Source organism: Nilaparvata lugens, chromosome 8, assembly GCF_014356525.2.
Source record: "Nilaparvata lugens isolate BPH chromosome 8, ASM1435652v1, whole genome shotgun sequence".
Taxonomy (NCBI): domain Eukaryota; kingdom Metazoa; phylum Arthropoda; class Insecta; order Hemiptera; family Delphacidae; genus Nilaparvata; species Nilaparvata lugens.
The window spans coordinates 21,313,944-21,331,420 of NC_052511.1; the positions used below are offsets into that span (position 1 = coordinate 21,313,944).

At 33.3% G+C, this 17,477-nt stretch overlaps 2 protein-coding genes across 3 annotated transcripts in view; one reads left to right on the forward strand and one right to left on the reverse strand.

The window, feature by feature from the left end:
* LOC111047998 (guanine nucleotide-binding protein G(o) subunit alpha) overlaps positions 1–6,822 on the forward strand; it is a 19,866-nt gene extending 13,044 nt beyond the window's left edge. For both annotated transcript variants that reach the window (XM_039434235.1, XM_022333838.2), the window contains exons 8-9: positions 2,694–2,891; positions 4,969–6,822. In XM_039434235.1, coding sequence (XP_039290169.1) covers positions 2,694–2,884 — 191 coding nt within the window. In that variant the 3' untranslated portion in view covers positions 2,885–2,891; positions 4,969–6,822. The remainder of the gene's footprint in view (positions 1–2,693; positions 2,892–4,968) is intronic.
* Positions 5,630–17,085, reverse strand: LOC111047997. The gene is made up of 3 exons (XM_022333837.2): positions 16,815–17,085; positions 14,205–14,274; positions 5,630–9,611 (listed from the first exon to the last, which is right to left on the reverse strand). Exons 1-3 carry the CDS (start codon positions 16,868–16,870, stop codon positions 8,244–8,246), a joined length of 1,494 nt encoding a protein of 497 aa, XP_022189529.2. The 5' UTR covers positions 16,871–17,085; the 3' UTR covers positions 5,630–8,243.
* Positions 17,086–17,477: the final 392 nt, after the last annotated feature.

Consider the following 17,477-nt stretch of genomic DNA (forward strand, 5'->3'; position numbering starts at 1 on the left):
GATTTTCTACTGCCGAATTACAGCTTTGAGAGCAATGTAGATTTCGAGGTTTGAATAGAATTTAGTAATTTATTTATCGAATCAACTTAGTAGATTATCTACCAATGCAGACTATATAATAATCTACAAATATAGTCTATCATTATGTAGACTACAAATGTAGTCTGCATGATGTAGACTGCACAATGCTATTGCATTAGTGCCATTTGTAACATAAATGAATAAATTTGAAAACTGAAAGTATTGAAAAGTATATTTCTGATTATGGCTTTCCATGATCAATTTTCTGTAATCGCGTAATATCTAGACATGTGCTCTGGGTGAATGTTGACGGTTAGCTCCATTTTGTCTTCTAGTTTGTAGAGCATCTAAGTAGGTACTTTGGTCTCTAGGCGTCAAATTTTCAAACACAGTGGAAATCAATCGGAAAATCTTACCTAAATCCCATTTAATTCTAATTTGATGCATTTAACACGCATCTTATAAAGGATAACATTTGAAGATGTATTATAGAAAGAGTTTGATATATTAGGTAACGTTTTTCTGAATTCGTTCAATCGGTTTTATGTTCTTCAGTTTTTTTTAAAGGAGAAAGTATAGATTGTTTAGCTACGAGAATAGCGTTTCAATAATTATAGATTAGGATACGAGTAGGTCTCGTAGTTTTGGAATGTATAGGGATAATAGAGACATGAATTCATTTTCATTTATATAGAATATTATGTAGAAAGGGTCTCAATTCACCTATTTCTCAATTACCTATTTCTATTATTTCTTGAGATACTGAAACAAATGAGAAGTCAAGCCATTTAATTCGTCAAGGTTCACGGAATCAAGTTTTCGGCGTCAAGCTGATGCACATTCCGCTATACTCTTGCACACTAGTTAGGGACCAGTGAGAATGGGTTAGCGAGAAGTTAGTTGGAGATTGCGTTTGGGAAAGGTTGGAGGTTTCGTTAGGTATTTGCTCTTGAATTGCAATATGCTATATTATTGGATTTTCTTTTATTATTTTAGAATTAAATATATGAAAGCCCATTGGACTTTCTGAAAGTAACAGGAACTTGACAAACATAATACTTGACATAGTTGAAGTTTCCTATCCGGGCTGATTCTTGATCAACTGAGATCTTGATGAAATGAATGTCACCCGAAACCCAATAAGTCTCACATACACAGAGTGTCTCACGAAAGGTGTAACAGCCAAAGATCATAGATTTTACATGAAATCTGCATCAAAAAATGACCAGTAAAATGTTTTCGAGATACAGTATCCTATACTATTAAACGAGCAATTTCTGTTTATATGTTTATATTTCACCGGATCTCAAAAACGGCTCCAACGATTCTCACGAAATTCAGAACATATTAGGTTTATAATATAAGATTCGATTGCACTAGTTCTCATCCCTGGGAAAACTCGCTGAAGGACATTAAAAGGATAATTATTATTCATCCTTGGAAAAACAGCTGATAATAATTATTTCGTCCTCTGTTGATGGAAGTGAATGAGGAGTGTGGGACAGTGTCAAAATTATGACTCAGCTGTTGAACTTTTGTAATCATTCAATCAGGTACTTAGTGCCGGTTGCAAAATAGCCGGGTTAATTTCAATCCTAATTGATTCCAGTAGAACAATCTTTTTGAAATGGTCTTCTCTGATTTGGATCACGTGAAATTTATTACGATTAAAATTCAACCGGCTTTTGTGCAACCGGGCCTTTGTGATGGAATTTTTACATTCCTCTGGGAATTAATCTCAATTCACTGTGATTAGATAGAACATTTCTGTATGAACTATGAATATTATTATAATTTCTTCTTTCGTAATAATGTTTTATGCTTTTGTACTCCAGATCTAATCTCGGTTCCCGATATTATAGATAATTTGATATTTTTGAAAAACGTCAATAATTAAATAACTATTAGTCTAAATATAATTCTATGGATATAGTTGGAAATTCCCAATAAGATTCATATTTTTTGTTCCTTTGACGTTTTTGAACTTTTTTATAAGCGCTCAAACTGTTTTAAATTTGGTTTTGACGAGTGTCCTTTTTCAACTTTGAACGCTTATAAAAAATTCAAAATAGTCAATCAAAGAAACAAATTTGGATCTTATTGAAAATTCCTTCCTCTTTCCAACCATATCCCTAGAATTCGATTTTGAATAACAGTTTTCTAGTTATTGGCGTTTTTCAAAAATATCAAAAAATCTATATACAGAAAACCAAGGAACATATAAAAAATATATACTGTACATTTTTTGTAGAAAATTTCATGTAGAATCTATGGTCTTCGGCTTTTACACCTTTTGTGGGTCACTTTGTGAAGAATCTATGTTTATTGGATATTTATGATAGATGAAGATTATAAACTTGTAGTTGAGTGCGATATTCTAATTCTTTTCGGTTTCAATCCATTCAAATCCTAAATTTAGTTTATATATTTCTGGACTAGTAATTTGATCTGAATTGCTAAAATGAAGCAACATAACCTCCTTTTTGACTAACTTCTATCAAAATTCGGATAGAGGAAAGGTTTGGGCTATGCCTTTTGGCTATTATCTGAACATGTATATGATTTCTGTGCTCTGAAATGTAAAACAAATGAATAATTTGAATAAAGTGTGATTGGATTTGCTGGTAATAATGTAAGTTGTATCGATCTAATGTGGTTCTTGTATTGGGCAGGACCAGACCACGACGTAGACCGCGCGGCGCTGTTCATCCAGCACAAGTTCGCACTGCGCAACCAGAACGCAGCCAAAGTGATGTATCCGCACTTCACCACTGCCACCGACACATCCAATGTGCAGGTCGTCTTCCAGGTGGTCATGGACATGGTCATCCGGCACAATCTCACTCAGATGACGCTGCTCTGACGCACAGGTAAACTCGCTTATTCACTTACAATCTTGTTGAAAGCTACATCATGTCTGGTTGCCATGCATTGCATGCATCAATTACTGTTTCAATTGTTGCGCTGCTTTAGTCATCTCCATGACCTGTTGTCTCCATGAATAAATGAATATACCTATATAGGTAGTATATAAGTATATAGGAAGTCTTGTCAGGACATTTGCTTTTCTAAGAACTAGACAAAGAAGAAGAAGAAGAAGAAGAAGAAGACGTATAAGACGAAGACGAAGAAAAAGAAAGGAGAAGAAGATGAAGAAAAAATAACAAGTAGGGAAAGGAAAGAGTGAATAAGGAGACAAGGAATAAAACAGGATTAAGTGAAGGGTAGGGGTAAAGAGAACAGGAATGAGTGAAGAGAAGATGAGGGAGTGGGAGAGCCAAGTAGGGAAAGAAGAAACATAGAGGTAGAAGAGTTACGAAAAGAAGTAGACGTGCAAGGAGAAGAACATATAGTAAAGCTTAAGACGAGCATGAAGTAGCAATGAAAGGGACTAAAACTAGAAAGAAAGAAGAATAAGGAGAAAGATGGAAGAAAAGTAGATGACAACTATGATTAGCAAAGAAGGAAAGGAAAAGAAGAAACACACGGAGAATAACCAAGAATAATAATATAACCAAGAATAACCAAGAATAATATTATAATATCATAAAATAGAATGATGATAGGAATAAGGAAGTGACGGAGGAGGAGGAGGAAGCAGCAGCAGATATAAAGATGAGAAGGAAGAGAAGTAGAATAAGAGCAAGGAGGAAGCAGGGAAGCAAGTTGAGAAAGAAGAAGAAGAAAAAGAAAATTAAAAGAAGAAGAAAATCAGTGAAAGAAGAAGAAAAATGTGATGAATGGGATTCACTTTGAACTGCTTCTCCATACATAGAGATCGAGCTCTGTCGTGTGGACCAAGACATGAGATCAACTCAAAAATAGCTCATTGTATCAAATTTCGGTGATCTATCTTGCTGATGGATCAGACTGAATGCCATACTCTCGAACGGTAACAAGGCGAAAAATAGTAAATATGATTTTCTGGCCTAATTTTGTGTTAATTTGTTTGTCTAATTGGTCAACATGTGAGGCTGGCCACTAACGGTAGGACATGCATGTACATGCATGTTTATCAAGCCTACACACATGTTTATAATGCATTTTTTGTCATCAGAGAGAGGCTTCAGACATGAAAACAACCTATAACAATAAATAAACCACTGAAAAATTACAAATTACAATGATAGAAAATAATGTAACCTCAAATAGAGCAGCGAAGAAAAAATAAACAACAAAATTGGAGATACAAAAACCTAACCTCAAAAATTTTGCTCGAAGCCTTTCGCTGTAATGTATGGCGTCATGTGTATCACACATGTCCTATCATTAGTGGCCAGCCTTCAATCCGGCTGACAGATCTTTAAATACAGAAGAGGCTTTGATATTTTATTTTTGTACGATTTATGACTACCTGGAGAACAAAGTTTAATAATCACAGGGCTTCACCATCCAAATGAAGATATAGATTCAATATTGTTGTTATAATATTTGGTATTGGTTGAATCTACCCATTTTTACAAAGTATATTGTATATCAATGTCATATTGTGGCAGCTATTCATCCATACCTACCATAATAGGTAGGTATGGATACTGATCCCAGCTTATCTGATATTAACCACTGAAATGTCTCTTAATTTGACGTTTGTAGGAGAAAATAAATAATTCAATGTTTACATAATGTTCGACTGATGACATGTTCAAAAATGCTTTAATTTTAGTTCATAACAATTTCTTGAAATTAGAACCAGACTGTGTCTGTCAAAAGTTGACATCCCCTTCCATGTCCTGTAAGAAATAGATTATAGATAAATATTAATAATAGATAAAAATAATAATTTCCCGTAAGTATCTTGAGCTTCTCAATTACTCATATCTGTGAACTTTTATGTTCTGCATCTCTGCATAAATCTTCTCTCTTGTTTCGTACCTCTCGATCGTGATTATCTGAAAAACTGCTTTCTCGTTTCTGAATGTCTGGATTGAAACTTGTCTCTCGTTTCAGACTTAATCATCAAACTACCACCGTCTGCCTTCAGATTCTGGTGATATCATCAGATGTTGTCTCTTCTAAATTATTGTTAGTTCCTAGATAAGAAGTGTTCTTACAATTATAGGTATATTTTTGATAACATTATTTTTATATTATGAGATAGAGCTTTTGCTAAGTACAACATTAGTGCTCTCATTGTTCAATGAATTATATTTTGGTCTCAAGAGGCGTTTCATTAAGGAGGATTAAATTCGATAGGTATAAAAAACCTGTTGTATGTTTTCTCTCGTTTAATTTTCTGTACATTTTATGGTTCCATATTATTCTTCGGTCCCATTCAAAACTGTAGTTATCAACCCATAACTTATTTGGTGTATAAGAAGCTTTATAAAAACTTGCCCCATAAAATTTGTTTTCCCTGATAAGTAGCCTAATAATAAATTTTCCCCACTCCAAAATAAGACTATTTACTTATTAATGAGCGCTTCGAGCCTTGTGATAAACTTATCATGAATGAATAATATAAATCATTTGAAAACGTTTAGCTGTTCCCGAATTGCATCTGAAGCATTCAATTATTATTATGAAATACGTTTTTTAGGTTGATTACATATAAATGCTTAATCTTAAGAAGTTTCAATTTTTTATAAGATTTATCAATTTAAATTGTTCTAGGATATCTATATGAATGGTTATAATTATTAATTGAAAATGTTAATTTGTTTTTGAATTTTATAAAACTCAAATGTGATGAGATCAGCTTTATAAGCTCGAGTTAATGATGATTAATCTTCTTATAAGTTGGAATATAGCAATATAAATTGAATAGAAAATTCTATAATATAGTGAATAGTATATAAACTAGTTGATAAATTGTTAGCCTATATCAATTATTTGGATTGAGCTTTAATAGAGTTGTTATATTGTTGATAAACAAGCAAAATTTCTATTGGAAAATATTTTATAGCTTTTGTATATTTTTTGATACATCTTTACATTAGAAACTATTATTGTTGAAAGTAGGGTATCGAGTATTTAATTGAACATGGGGGCTTAGATAAGTATTTAGATGTTGTTATAATGCATATTTAAATGCTGTTAAGTGTTCATGTTTATTGAAAAGTAAAACAGGTCTTTTGGGACATTTAATTTCTACATTATGTGGTTTTTCAATCCAGTTTTTCAATTATTATATGTTTAATTTTTATGGTGAAATTAGCATGTTATTGAATGATTGCATTATTAATTTTAATAATATAAGTTGTAGTGCATGGTAGAAATAAACTTTTGTTGAACAAATTAATATTACGTTTTCTATAATTCATAATGACAATTTTCACGTTCTTGTCATATTGACATTCGATATTACTCATCCTTGAATTATTTGTTTTTGTTTACTTTATTATCTATCAATAAATTGTTGATCGAATACTTTTGAACATTGAACAAAGTATATTATCTATTGATCATTAGATTTATTTTTTCTATCTCAGATTTAAAATTAGGCTTCATTTAACTTTGCGAAATATTTGCTGATTTGATTGCTCTTCCAAGGCTTGATTCATATGAATTCGTTTTTGAAGTATATTTCTGTTTTATTTATTGCCAGGTGTGTTCTAAGTAATACAGACTATTTCATTATGTACTCTGAATGACTGTCCACAATCTTGATAATATAATCATAAAATAACCTATCTATATAAGGCTATTCTCTCATATAATGCAAAAAAAGCTTGAATATTATAGCAAAAAATAAATAAATAATAGATTCCTATCATGATAGAAACAAAATCTTGATTTGAAAAAAAAAAATTTAGAATTCCACGATATATAGAGTTATCAGTAAATAATATTAATACTTTTTTACATTCAATTTATTTGCTCGGATTTTGCTGGTTTTATAATCATTTAACGTGCTTCATCTCATTTGAAAATTCTCGAGATTAAAAACTATATTATTTTAGTTTTTGATAAATTTAGCTATCCTAATATTCTTGTTTTTAGTTGATATCATTTGAGATCTCAATTGATCTCAAAGTTTCTAGGTTAATTATTGTTTACTCCGTTCATTATTCAGTTGTTTAGTTACTTTTTGGCTTTAGTTACTTAGTTATCTAGCAATAGGCGGCTGTGATTGTATCTCTATTTGTGAGTAATGATGTTTGGATACTTCCCGTAAAAATTTAGTGTGTTGATATTTTAGCCTATTTGTTAGATTTTCTAATTTATATCTCTATTAATGGATCATTGTAGACAATTGCATGTTCTTATTGTTTGTTATAGTGATTTATTTGCTGATTTCGTTTTTTTAATAAAAATGAGTTTGATTTGATTATGTTATTTTGTTTGATTATATCTTCACCACTCTGTGTAGTATATTATTTTTCTGACTTGTAGTATTTTAATATAGTGTTAGTAAAGTGTCGAGTTTAATATGGTGTCTAGTATAACGTGAGTTATGCATGCTATTCTAGAAAAGGTTTTCATGCATGATTTGACTGCCACTGAATTTTTCAGTTTCAAATTGCTTATGCAAAGAGTTTTCATGAATCCTTGCTACAATAAAGATTAATAGAAAATAAGGTTAAAATATAAGACGTTCAATACACTCTATTCAACTTGGACAAAAAAATGAATCAATTGTCCATCCTGTGGAAAAATATTTCTAAAACAAAACATCTTGAGGCATTTCATTTCATCAAAATATGGTTTACCTTTTTTCACTGCTTATAATTGATATGTGGGTGTCGTTCTAAGCAAAAACAAGTACTAAATCTTGGGTTTCAATTATCAAAAATAACGATTTCATATTCAACTTTTATTAATAATAAAAAAATCAACATTTTGGTGGACTGAACATTCAGGCACATTAGGTACCTACTTCTGAGAACTAATTATCTGTACATAGATATATTCAATACAATGAAATAGATTATATAAATTAGAATGAAAACCGTTTTCAATGCATCAACTGGGTTGTAATTTTTAGAGCTGTATAACTTAAAAGTATATATTATAGTGCCAAAAATTTATGATGTGTAGGCTACATATAAAATCTTAAATTTGTATTGTATTATGCATAATGTTTTTGTTGATCTGCCACCGCAGTAGTGTATTATTTTTAGTCCTAAACCTGTTACATATGCTTTTTCTCCTAATATTCACTACAGTTCAATTCAATTACTTTAATAGCTAACTACTTAAATATGTTAGTCACGTGTAACACTTCAAAATGATTAATTGCTAATATTTATTTAACTCGTTGCGCACATATGCATTAAGCATTATTATTTATACGTATAACCTGTACAGTTGAGTTTTATTAATTCTAAAGGAAACTTTCCATAATAATAATCATCATCCTCAAGATTTATGCCTAAGTTGGTAATTTTATCATACAGCGAGTTTACCTCTCCAACTGTCTTTTCCCACTTTTCTTTGTAACTTTCCGTTAATTTCGTCTCCTTAGTAGTATTTTCTTCCATGCAAAACAAGTCACCATACTTGTTTCTGTAATCGTCGAGTGTCACTTGCTTCAAACATTTCTTCAACGTCTCAGCCTGCCTAGATAAGGTGAAGTTGAAGTCTTGTTGACGTATCTCAATGGGTTCCAAGTTTTCAATCATTTCAAACAACGATTTTCTATCCTTTTCGAATAGTGTCATGTTGTGCAGTGCTCCTACCCTGTAAGGCTGATGGAATTCGTTTACTCTAAGTATGTTCAATTTCTTCTTGGTATATTCAATACTATCTATCAACGACATTATGTCCCTTTTCTTTTCAATTTCTCTAACTTTCCCTGGAGGTTCTTTTCCAACTTCAACGACGGGATCTACAATTGATTGTACCAGGTATAAGCTGAAGATAATATCTGCTAGAGTATTGTCTACCACTTGTGGTTCAGAAGTAACTTTTCGATTCTGTTGATTTGTTTTATTGTGCTTTTTCACAAAATGTCCCGCATTTTCGTTATCATCCTCATCATTGTAATCTTCTTCATCATTATCATCATCATCATTGTTGGCTTCCAAAACGAAAGGGACGTTCGTAATAATGATGGCAGTATTATTTGCATATCGACCCAACTCTACAAACGAGTGGATACGGGAAAAAGAGTAAACCAAGTTGACTGTGAGAGAGCTTGTAGGTGCCTTGCTGTAGTTGACGAGGAACAGGATCTTCGCTTTTTTAAACTTCTTTAGAATTTTCTTCTTGACAGTGATTGCGATGATTTCATCGGCCGGACTCCTTGATGCTTCAAAGCCTTGTGTGTCTATGAAGTTGATTCCGTTGAAGTTGACAATTTCCGGGTATTGTGTGAAGGAATGGTTGTCGGCTGCTATACCTATTTTCTCTCCATCATCGATAGAGTACACATGCTCAGCAGTTTTGTGGTAAAGGGAGGGACTCGGTTTTTCTCCTTCTATTATATTCGATACTAGTTTCTCATTTCCAATCAAAAACTGAATCAAGCTGGTTTTTCCGCTGCCTCTCTCGCCCACAACTAGTACAGCTTCGTCGGATGTGTTTTCCATGTCTGTTTGGCTGATGACTTTGCTGTCATTTGTGCCCAGCATTTTCATTATCAGTTCTATTTGCTGTCGCGTGTCTTCGGATCGGCAATCTCTCAAGTCAGGTTCGAGATCTTCATTAGTCTGCAACATTTCCAATACACAATTATTGAAAATAAATTCTATATATATATATATATATATATATATATAATATATATATATATATATATATATATATATTATATATATATATATTTATATTTATAATAGATACATTTAATACATCAATTCATTGAAAATAAATTATATGCAATAATTATTATTGAACGAAAACTCCAATAATTAAATGCTATAAATCACCCCGAAGATTTCTGCTACTGCAAATATTGACAACAGGGTTAACAGCTAGATGGAAATTCGATGAGAGCTACTATCCAAAAACTATTTGCTAACCCGGGAATCAAACCGGGTACCTCCTAATTGCTAGTCATGTACCGGGAGGCATTTAGGAGGTACCAGGTTGCAAATAATATTTGGATAGTAACTCTCATCAAATTTCCATCTAGCTGTTAACCCTATTGTCAATATTTGCAGTAGCGGAAATCTTCGGGTTGATTTACAGCATTTAATTGGGGTTTTCGTAAGATAACAATTATTCATTAATTAACATTTGAATAAATGCTAAATATATTTGATTTTGAGTTTTTTGATTTTGAAAAAAATGCAATTTGTCTTTAATTTCCATCTGTAAATTATATATATTTATAAATGAATTACGAATACCCACATTTAGGACAGAATTTATAACTTATTATTGAGAACGTTTGATTTTCTTGCAACTAGCTTTATACTGAACAAATTAAATTGAGACCAGCTCAAATATCGGCGTTGCCACATTGTGTAAAATTGTGAATCAAAATAATGTTCATTTTATCAGAGAATGTGCAGCTTTGGTTGAAGCTTAACTAAGTGATATGCAATATTATGACAGAGGTGATGCAGCGTACATTGATTAACATGGACTTGCATTCTGTAGATAATATTTATTTATTGGATAGATCAAATAATACAATAGTCAGAAAAGAAAAAACAGGCTATTGACCAAAACTTCTAATTCTTAATTTTGTCTCAAATCATCCAAATATTATGTAGGTTACGTCCATACTAATTTCTACACCAAATCATTCATATTGAAATTGCTAATCAAAATAAAAGAATTAATTTCTAATTTATGAATTAATAAATCTCAAGTTACAAAATAATACGGCATGCAAGTGCACTGTATCGGCCAACACCAGCTGTGTTGTCACATTGAGTCAAATGAGCTCGCATTTAGTATTATCAAAAATACAGGATGATTATAAAATGACTTTACATTTTTGAAAGCACATAAATATTTGTTTAAATTACTTACAGAATTAAGAAAGGTTTCATTTTGTTGCAAAAAACTTCAAGTTTAAGGTGTGGGTGTTATTTTGGTTCGATGTGACAGCCGTTGGTAATGCGACATACATACATCCATCCCACCGATAATCGATTTATTGCCACACTCGTACCAGCATATCAAGCGTAACTTGTGCAACCGCAGCGATCCAAATGTGATCCGATCTCGGGGGTCATTAAGATTGTCTGGTAGAGAAGGAACATAAATCTTATCCTCAATGAATCCCCAAAGGAAAAAATCCATCGGTGTTAAATCCAGTGAACGAGGTGGCCATGCAATTGGACCTGCACGCCCAATCCAGCAAAGTTGAAAGCAATTGTCTAGAAAATCTCGAACTTCTCCGTGGAATGAGCTGGTGCACCGTCATGCTGAAAGTAAAAGGGCACTTGTTCATCTTGTTCAGCATGACGGTTCACCACCTCATTGCCACGGAGAAGTTTGGGCTCTCTAGACATTCGCTGCAGGGCCAATTGCATGGCCGCCTAGCTCACCAGATTTAACACCGATGGATTTCTTCCTGTGGGATTTCATTAAGGATAAGGTTTATGTTCCGCCTTTACCAGACAATCTAAATGACCTCCGAAATCGGATCACATTTAGATCGCTGCGGTTGCACAAGTTACGCCTGATATGCTGATGCTGTTACGAGTGTGGCAAGGAATCGATTATCGGTGGGATGAATGTCGCATTACCAACGACAGTCACATCGAACCAAAATAAAACCCACACCTTAAACTTGAAGTGTTTTGTTATAAAATGACACATTTCTTAATTCTGTAAGTAATTTCAATAAATATTTATGTGCTTTTAAAGTTGTTAAGTCCTTTTATAATCACCCTATTCATTTCAATTTGAAGAGAGAATGCTGATTGGCCAATAGTCCAAATCCAATTTAAAAACATTAGTAATCAGCTATCAACATAAGAATGAATCAAATACACAATAATAGCAAATTTTGTAGATACAGTCTGGTTGAATCAAAACGGAATACATGAAAGTTTTTCTTGGAAAAAATAATTTTACAAAGCAAAGATATCCCTAAGAGTAGTTTTGACTTCAGTCACTTTGTATCATTAACGCTTGAACCAGAAACGAAGTTTAGTTTACAGGAATTCACTGTTGAGGAGGTTTTTGACACAATTCATAAAATGAACCCCAGCAATTGCTTAGATACGAATGGACTCAACTCCTCAATATTAAAAATAGTAGCTCCATATATATCAGAAGTCCTAACCCATTTGTTCAATATGTGCCTAGCTTCAGGTATTTTCCCTGATAAACTAAAGAGAGTCAAAATGATACCTGTGTTCAAGAAGGGTAATAAGGCCAACATTGAAAACTACAGGCCCATCTGTATCATAGAAATAATATCAAAATTGTTTGAAATGCTCCTTCATAAACAGCTTGTCAATTACTTTGAAAACAACAGTCTACTTTCTCGAGATCAGTACAGTTTTCGGAAAAATCTCAGTACTTCTGATAATGTCTTGAATCTTATTGAGGGAGTCATCAGTAGCTTAGAGCACAAGAGACTTGTGAACCTCAGAGCATTTGACTTTTCTAAAGCTTTTGAGTCAGTGAAGCATAATATTCTATCTGAAAAGCTCTCTTTTTATGGCCTTGACAAGTTAGCTGTGGATCTAATTGGTTCATACTTGGGTCGCAGAATGCAATTTGTCTATAGAAAAGGCGAATTCTCAAGTGGTAAGCTGGTTAGATATGGTTTCCCCCAGGGTTCAATACTTGGTCCACTGTTGTTTATCATTTACATAAATGATTTGTCAGGTGTGATAAGGAACTGCTGTGATCAAACCCAACCCTATCTTTTTGCCGATGACCTGGGCTTATTGGTGAATGGGACGGGAAAACAAAATGTTGACACAGTTGTTGAATTGAGCACATCAAATATAATGGATTGGTGTGCTTCAAACAATTTGTGTCTTAACCTCCTGAAAACCTGTGACCTACAGTTTAGCTTTAACCCTAGGTTTACTGGCACAGATTCCCTCAAATTCCTGGGTATCATGCTTGACTCAAATTTAAATTGGAAAAAGCACATTGATTATACAGCTGGTAAACTAAGTAAGGGTTTGTTTGTCCTACGTAGATTAACTCACATAGTTAATCATGAAGTTTTAATGAGTGTCTTTTATGCTCTCATCCATAGCCATTTAGCCTATGGGATTCAGCTCTGGGGAAATTGTTCGGCATCTATTAAACTTTTCAGACTCCAGAAGAAGGCCATTCGAATAATTTGTCAGGCACCACCCCTAGCAACATGTAGGCCGCTTTTTCGTAAACTAGGCGTCTTGACTCTCCCATCTTTATATGTTTTTACTTGTCTGATGTACATGAAAAAAAACCTTAATGAATATAGTCGAAATGGTGACATACATAATTATCATACCAGAGGAAGGTTATATCTCAGAATTGATTCTCACCAATATGCGAGTACTCATAGGAATTGGAGAAACATGTCCATTAAGTTATTCAATGAGCTTGCCCCTGAAGTAAGACTGTTGAGTACCTCACTATTCAAGTCACACATAAAAGGCTTACTTACAGAAAGATGTCTTTATTTTGTTGAAGAATTTTTTGAATAGCTTCAGTGTTCATCTGTTTAACTGTAACAGCTTTGTTGTGACTTGTGTTGGATCCCGTTTTAATACCTGCTATTTATCAATTGCTGTTGTTTATTAATATTTGCCAATTTAGTTGTAAATCTTTTTTACAAAAATACTACTTTGACTATATTATTATTATTTTAAAAATATTTTGACTGTTTTTAATTTTATTGTATATTGACGTTTGTTACAACACTTTGTGTTTTATGACAATAAAAGGATTATTGATTGATTGATTGATTGATAAAACAATATTTGTAATGTTGGATAACATTGATGTAGACTATTGAGTCACAGAACTCAAAATTCTCTGAAAATTCTCTTGAAAATTGAAATCTACTATACTCGAGGTATATTATAATATACTAATTATTCCATTTGGGCCAGCTTTTCTAGAAAACCTACAGCAGTGATAAATACCCATCCATTTTTTGGCGGACAGAATTGAAAACGGACAACGGCTAGTGTATAAGAATAGCCACGTTTTTCTATGGTAAAGCGCCCACCCACTATTTAATCATGAATCGTACTTCTTGGTGATTTTTTAAACAAATTTACATACCGTACATTGAGTATTGCCTTCAATTTCACACAGAAAAAAATTGTTTCCATTACATTTTATTTCTCATTTTCAGTTACTTGTATCAGTTAGCCATTATTACTTACTGCCATTGACTCTGAAGTAACATCTTCTGGAGGTTCTTCTGTAGTAGTTGTTCTCTCAGCAATAGCAGCTCTGAAAATCAAAATGTCCCATTCCAATTATACAGTCATAACGCTATCCTTTAATACTATATCTTTAGAAAAAATACTATTATACTGTAATTGAAATTATACTGAATAACCAAATTTTATATATTAAATTATTTCGAATTTCAATAATCTTTTTATAAAACGAAATGGAGGTGACCATAGTCGAATGGATTAGATGCTGGCTTTATAATTCAGAGGCCCGGGTTCGAATTGCGGCCCGGGTAAGATATTTTCTCGGGCCACTCCTGTGTTTCGGATAGACACGTTAATTGTCGGTCGCGACCGCCTAAAAACAGTCGTTAGGTAATGTCAGATGCCCTGATATTGATCAGGTGTAATCTGAAAACTCTGACACCAGATCTGAGCCAGCTAGGTCACACGATATTATTATTATCATCAAACGAATTTTCATTTTAACAGTAAATGCCGGTTGCACAAAAGCCGGTTAAATTTTAACCGTGATTAATTCCACGGGAACCAATCAGGGAAGCCGTCTTTTCAAAAAAACTGTCTCTGATTGGTTCTCGATTCTCGTGAAATTAATCACGGTTAAAATTTAACCGGCTTTTGTGCAACCGGGCCTGAGGCGGGTTTCAGTCACGCTTTCCATGTATCCGCACAGAAGGCACAGTCAGTCCTGCTCTGTACGGATACATTCCAGTTGCGCTCTGTACGGATACATTCCAGTTGCGCTCTGTACGGATACATTCCAGTTGCGCTCTGTACGGATACATTCCAGTTGCGCTCTGTACGGATACATTCCAGTTGCGCTCTGTACGGATACATTCAGTTGCGCTCTGTACGGATACATTCCAGTTGCGCTCTGTACGGATACATTCCAGTTGTGCTCTGTACGGATACATTCCAGTTGCGCTCTGTACGGATACATTCCAGTTGCACTCTGTACGGATACATTCCAGTTGCGCTCTGTACGGATACATTCCAGTTGCGCTCTGTACGGATACATTCCAGTTGCGCTCTGTACGGATACATTCCAGTTGCGCTCTGTACGGATACATTCCAGTTGCGCTCTGTACGGATACATTCCAGTTGCGCTCTGTACGGATACATTCCAGTTGCGCTCTGTACGGATACATTCCAGTTGCGCTCTGTACTGCTGCGCCTACACAACCATCTACGTATTTTATGGAATTGACACATAAGAGACAAGCATGGCTGACATACGCTTTGACCATCTGTAACCAGCATTACTGTTCAAACGTAACAGTACTCCCTAGCAAAGATATAGTCTCTTATCTGAAATATAATCAGTGAATAGCAAGCAGCGATTGGTACTGTGGATTCAGCGCAGGATATTATAGATACAGATAGTACTACTATTATATAGTAAATTCGTATGGCTTTTGTTGGTGGGGAGTCCCACTGCCTGAATATATCATTTGAGCCGCCAATGGGCCTTACGACTGTCATACTTCAGCCGGGACCGACAGTTTAACGTGCCCATCCGATAACACGGGCTATATTATACAGTATATACTATAGTGCTACATGCTATCCTTGGACTTAACCTAGGTATTATTTATAGTACTATAAAAATATTAGTTCATTCATATATATTTGAAAACCTTTCAGAGTGACGTGAACTGAAATACAGTATAATACAGCCGGTAGCTTAGTTTTCAACCTCTAATAATCTTGAAAGTTAATCAACAATTGACTAAAAAAAATATCAACCGCAATTTACAATAGTTACACATTGAAACAATTGTCATTTTTAACTATATAAATTTTAATGGAATAATCAATAAGGTATTTTACACAATTTAAAGACCTAATCATGTATATATTTTTACTATAACTGTTTGGACTGTATTATTAGAATTAATTAATTCAATTATTCAGACATAATTAAAATGTTAATATTGAAATATATTAATTGTATTGCAATGAAATGAATTTAAATAAATGTACGGTACTAGGTACTAGTAATTCTTTGTACCCGATTAATTAATTTTATTTATATTAATTTTCATAATAATATATTATTTTCGCAAAAAATAACACAAACAATACAGACAACTTTTGCAAACACAATCTGCAATAGAATAGTAATTATACAATACATGATAATGAAGATTACGAAAATAAAATAGATTAACATTTATTAGCATGTGAATAAAATAATAATATCTATAATAATAATGATAGTCTACTTCAAATACCAACACTACAGAGTCATCTATAAACGTGGAAATAATCTATCATGTGAGTGAATAAATCAATATTTTCCTTCAATAATATTAATCCATTATAAAGTTTTGAAGTACCGGTTATTAATAAAAAACTGTACTAAGAACTCTTAACTGAAGCCGTTTTAGGACTCTTAAAGCATGTAATTCATTTATATATATATATTATTGCTCAACTTCAGGAAGTACCGGTTATTATTACTATAACTGTATTAAGATCTCTTAACTGAAGTCAATAATTAAAGTCAAGCCAATTAAGTCGTTTTAGAACTCTTGAAGCAAGTCTTAATTTCCAAGATTTCTTTATTCTTACCTTTGACTCCCAGCAAATATTAATAAGAATAAAATCGGGACCTTGAATGCGCGCATCTTGAACACAATCTTGACCTCGTCTCAAATCACAATACAGCAATGAAGAGTTCAATAACTGTGAATACGGTGTGGGCTCTACAACTGGTTGGGACTGTACTTGAATGGATTTGGGTGTAGTGGTTGGTGGGTGGGAGGCTAGGTTCTTGGCCTCAAGTTCATAAAGGTTTGCCATTTTGCCATTTCAGTTGCAGCCTGCAGCGATCGCAGCAACTTGTATGAATGTTTTGCGAAAACTTGATTTGTAACGGCAACCCAACGCAACGTGTGTCTTTGCCGGTCGAGTAATTTCAATGTTTACCGTATTCTGTAAAAAAGCTACAGTATCTTACAATTTTAAAACACTTCCAGGATACGAATTCAGTTCCTGAATGAAATCTTTTTAGGGCAATAATTGCTAATCGTAAATGAAGAAGCTGAAGCTTAAGATGAGTTATTGCAATTCATAATTTTTTATTCAATTCATAATACATAATTTGGAATTCGAAAGTTCGTATCATCTTTATCATTTTTTTTATCTGTTTCTGTACAATTTTTATTGTAAAGGAGACATATTTCGGGAAACCCGTTGTCTTCATTGTGAATAAATAAATAATGTTTTGCAGAA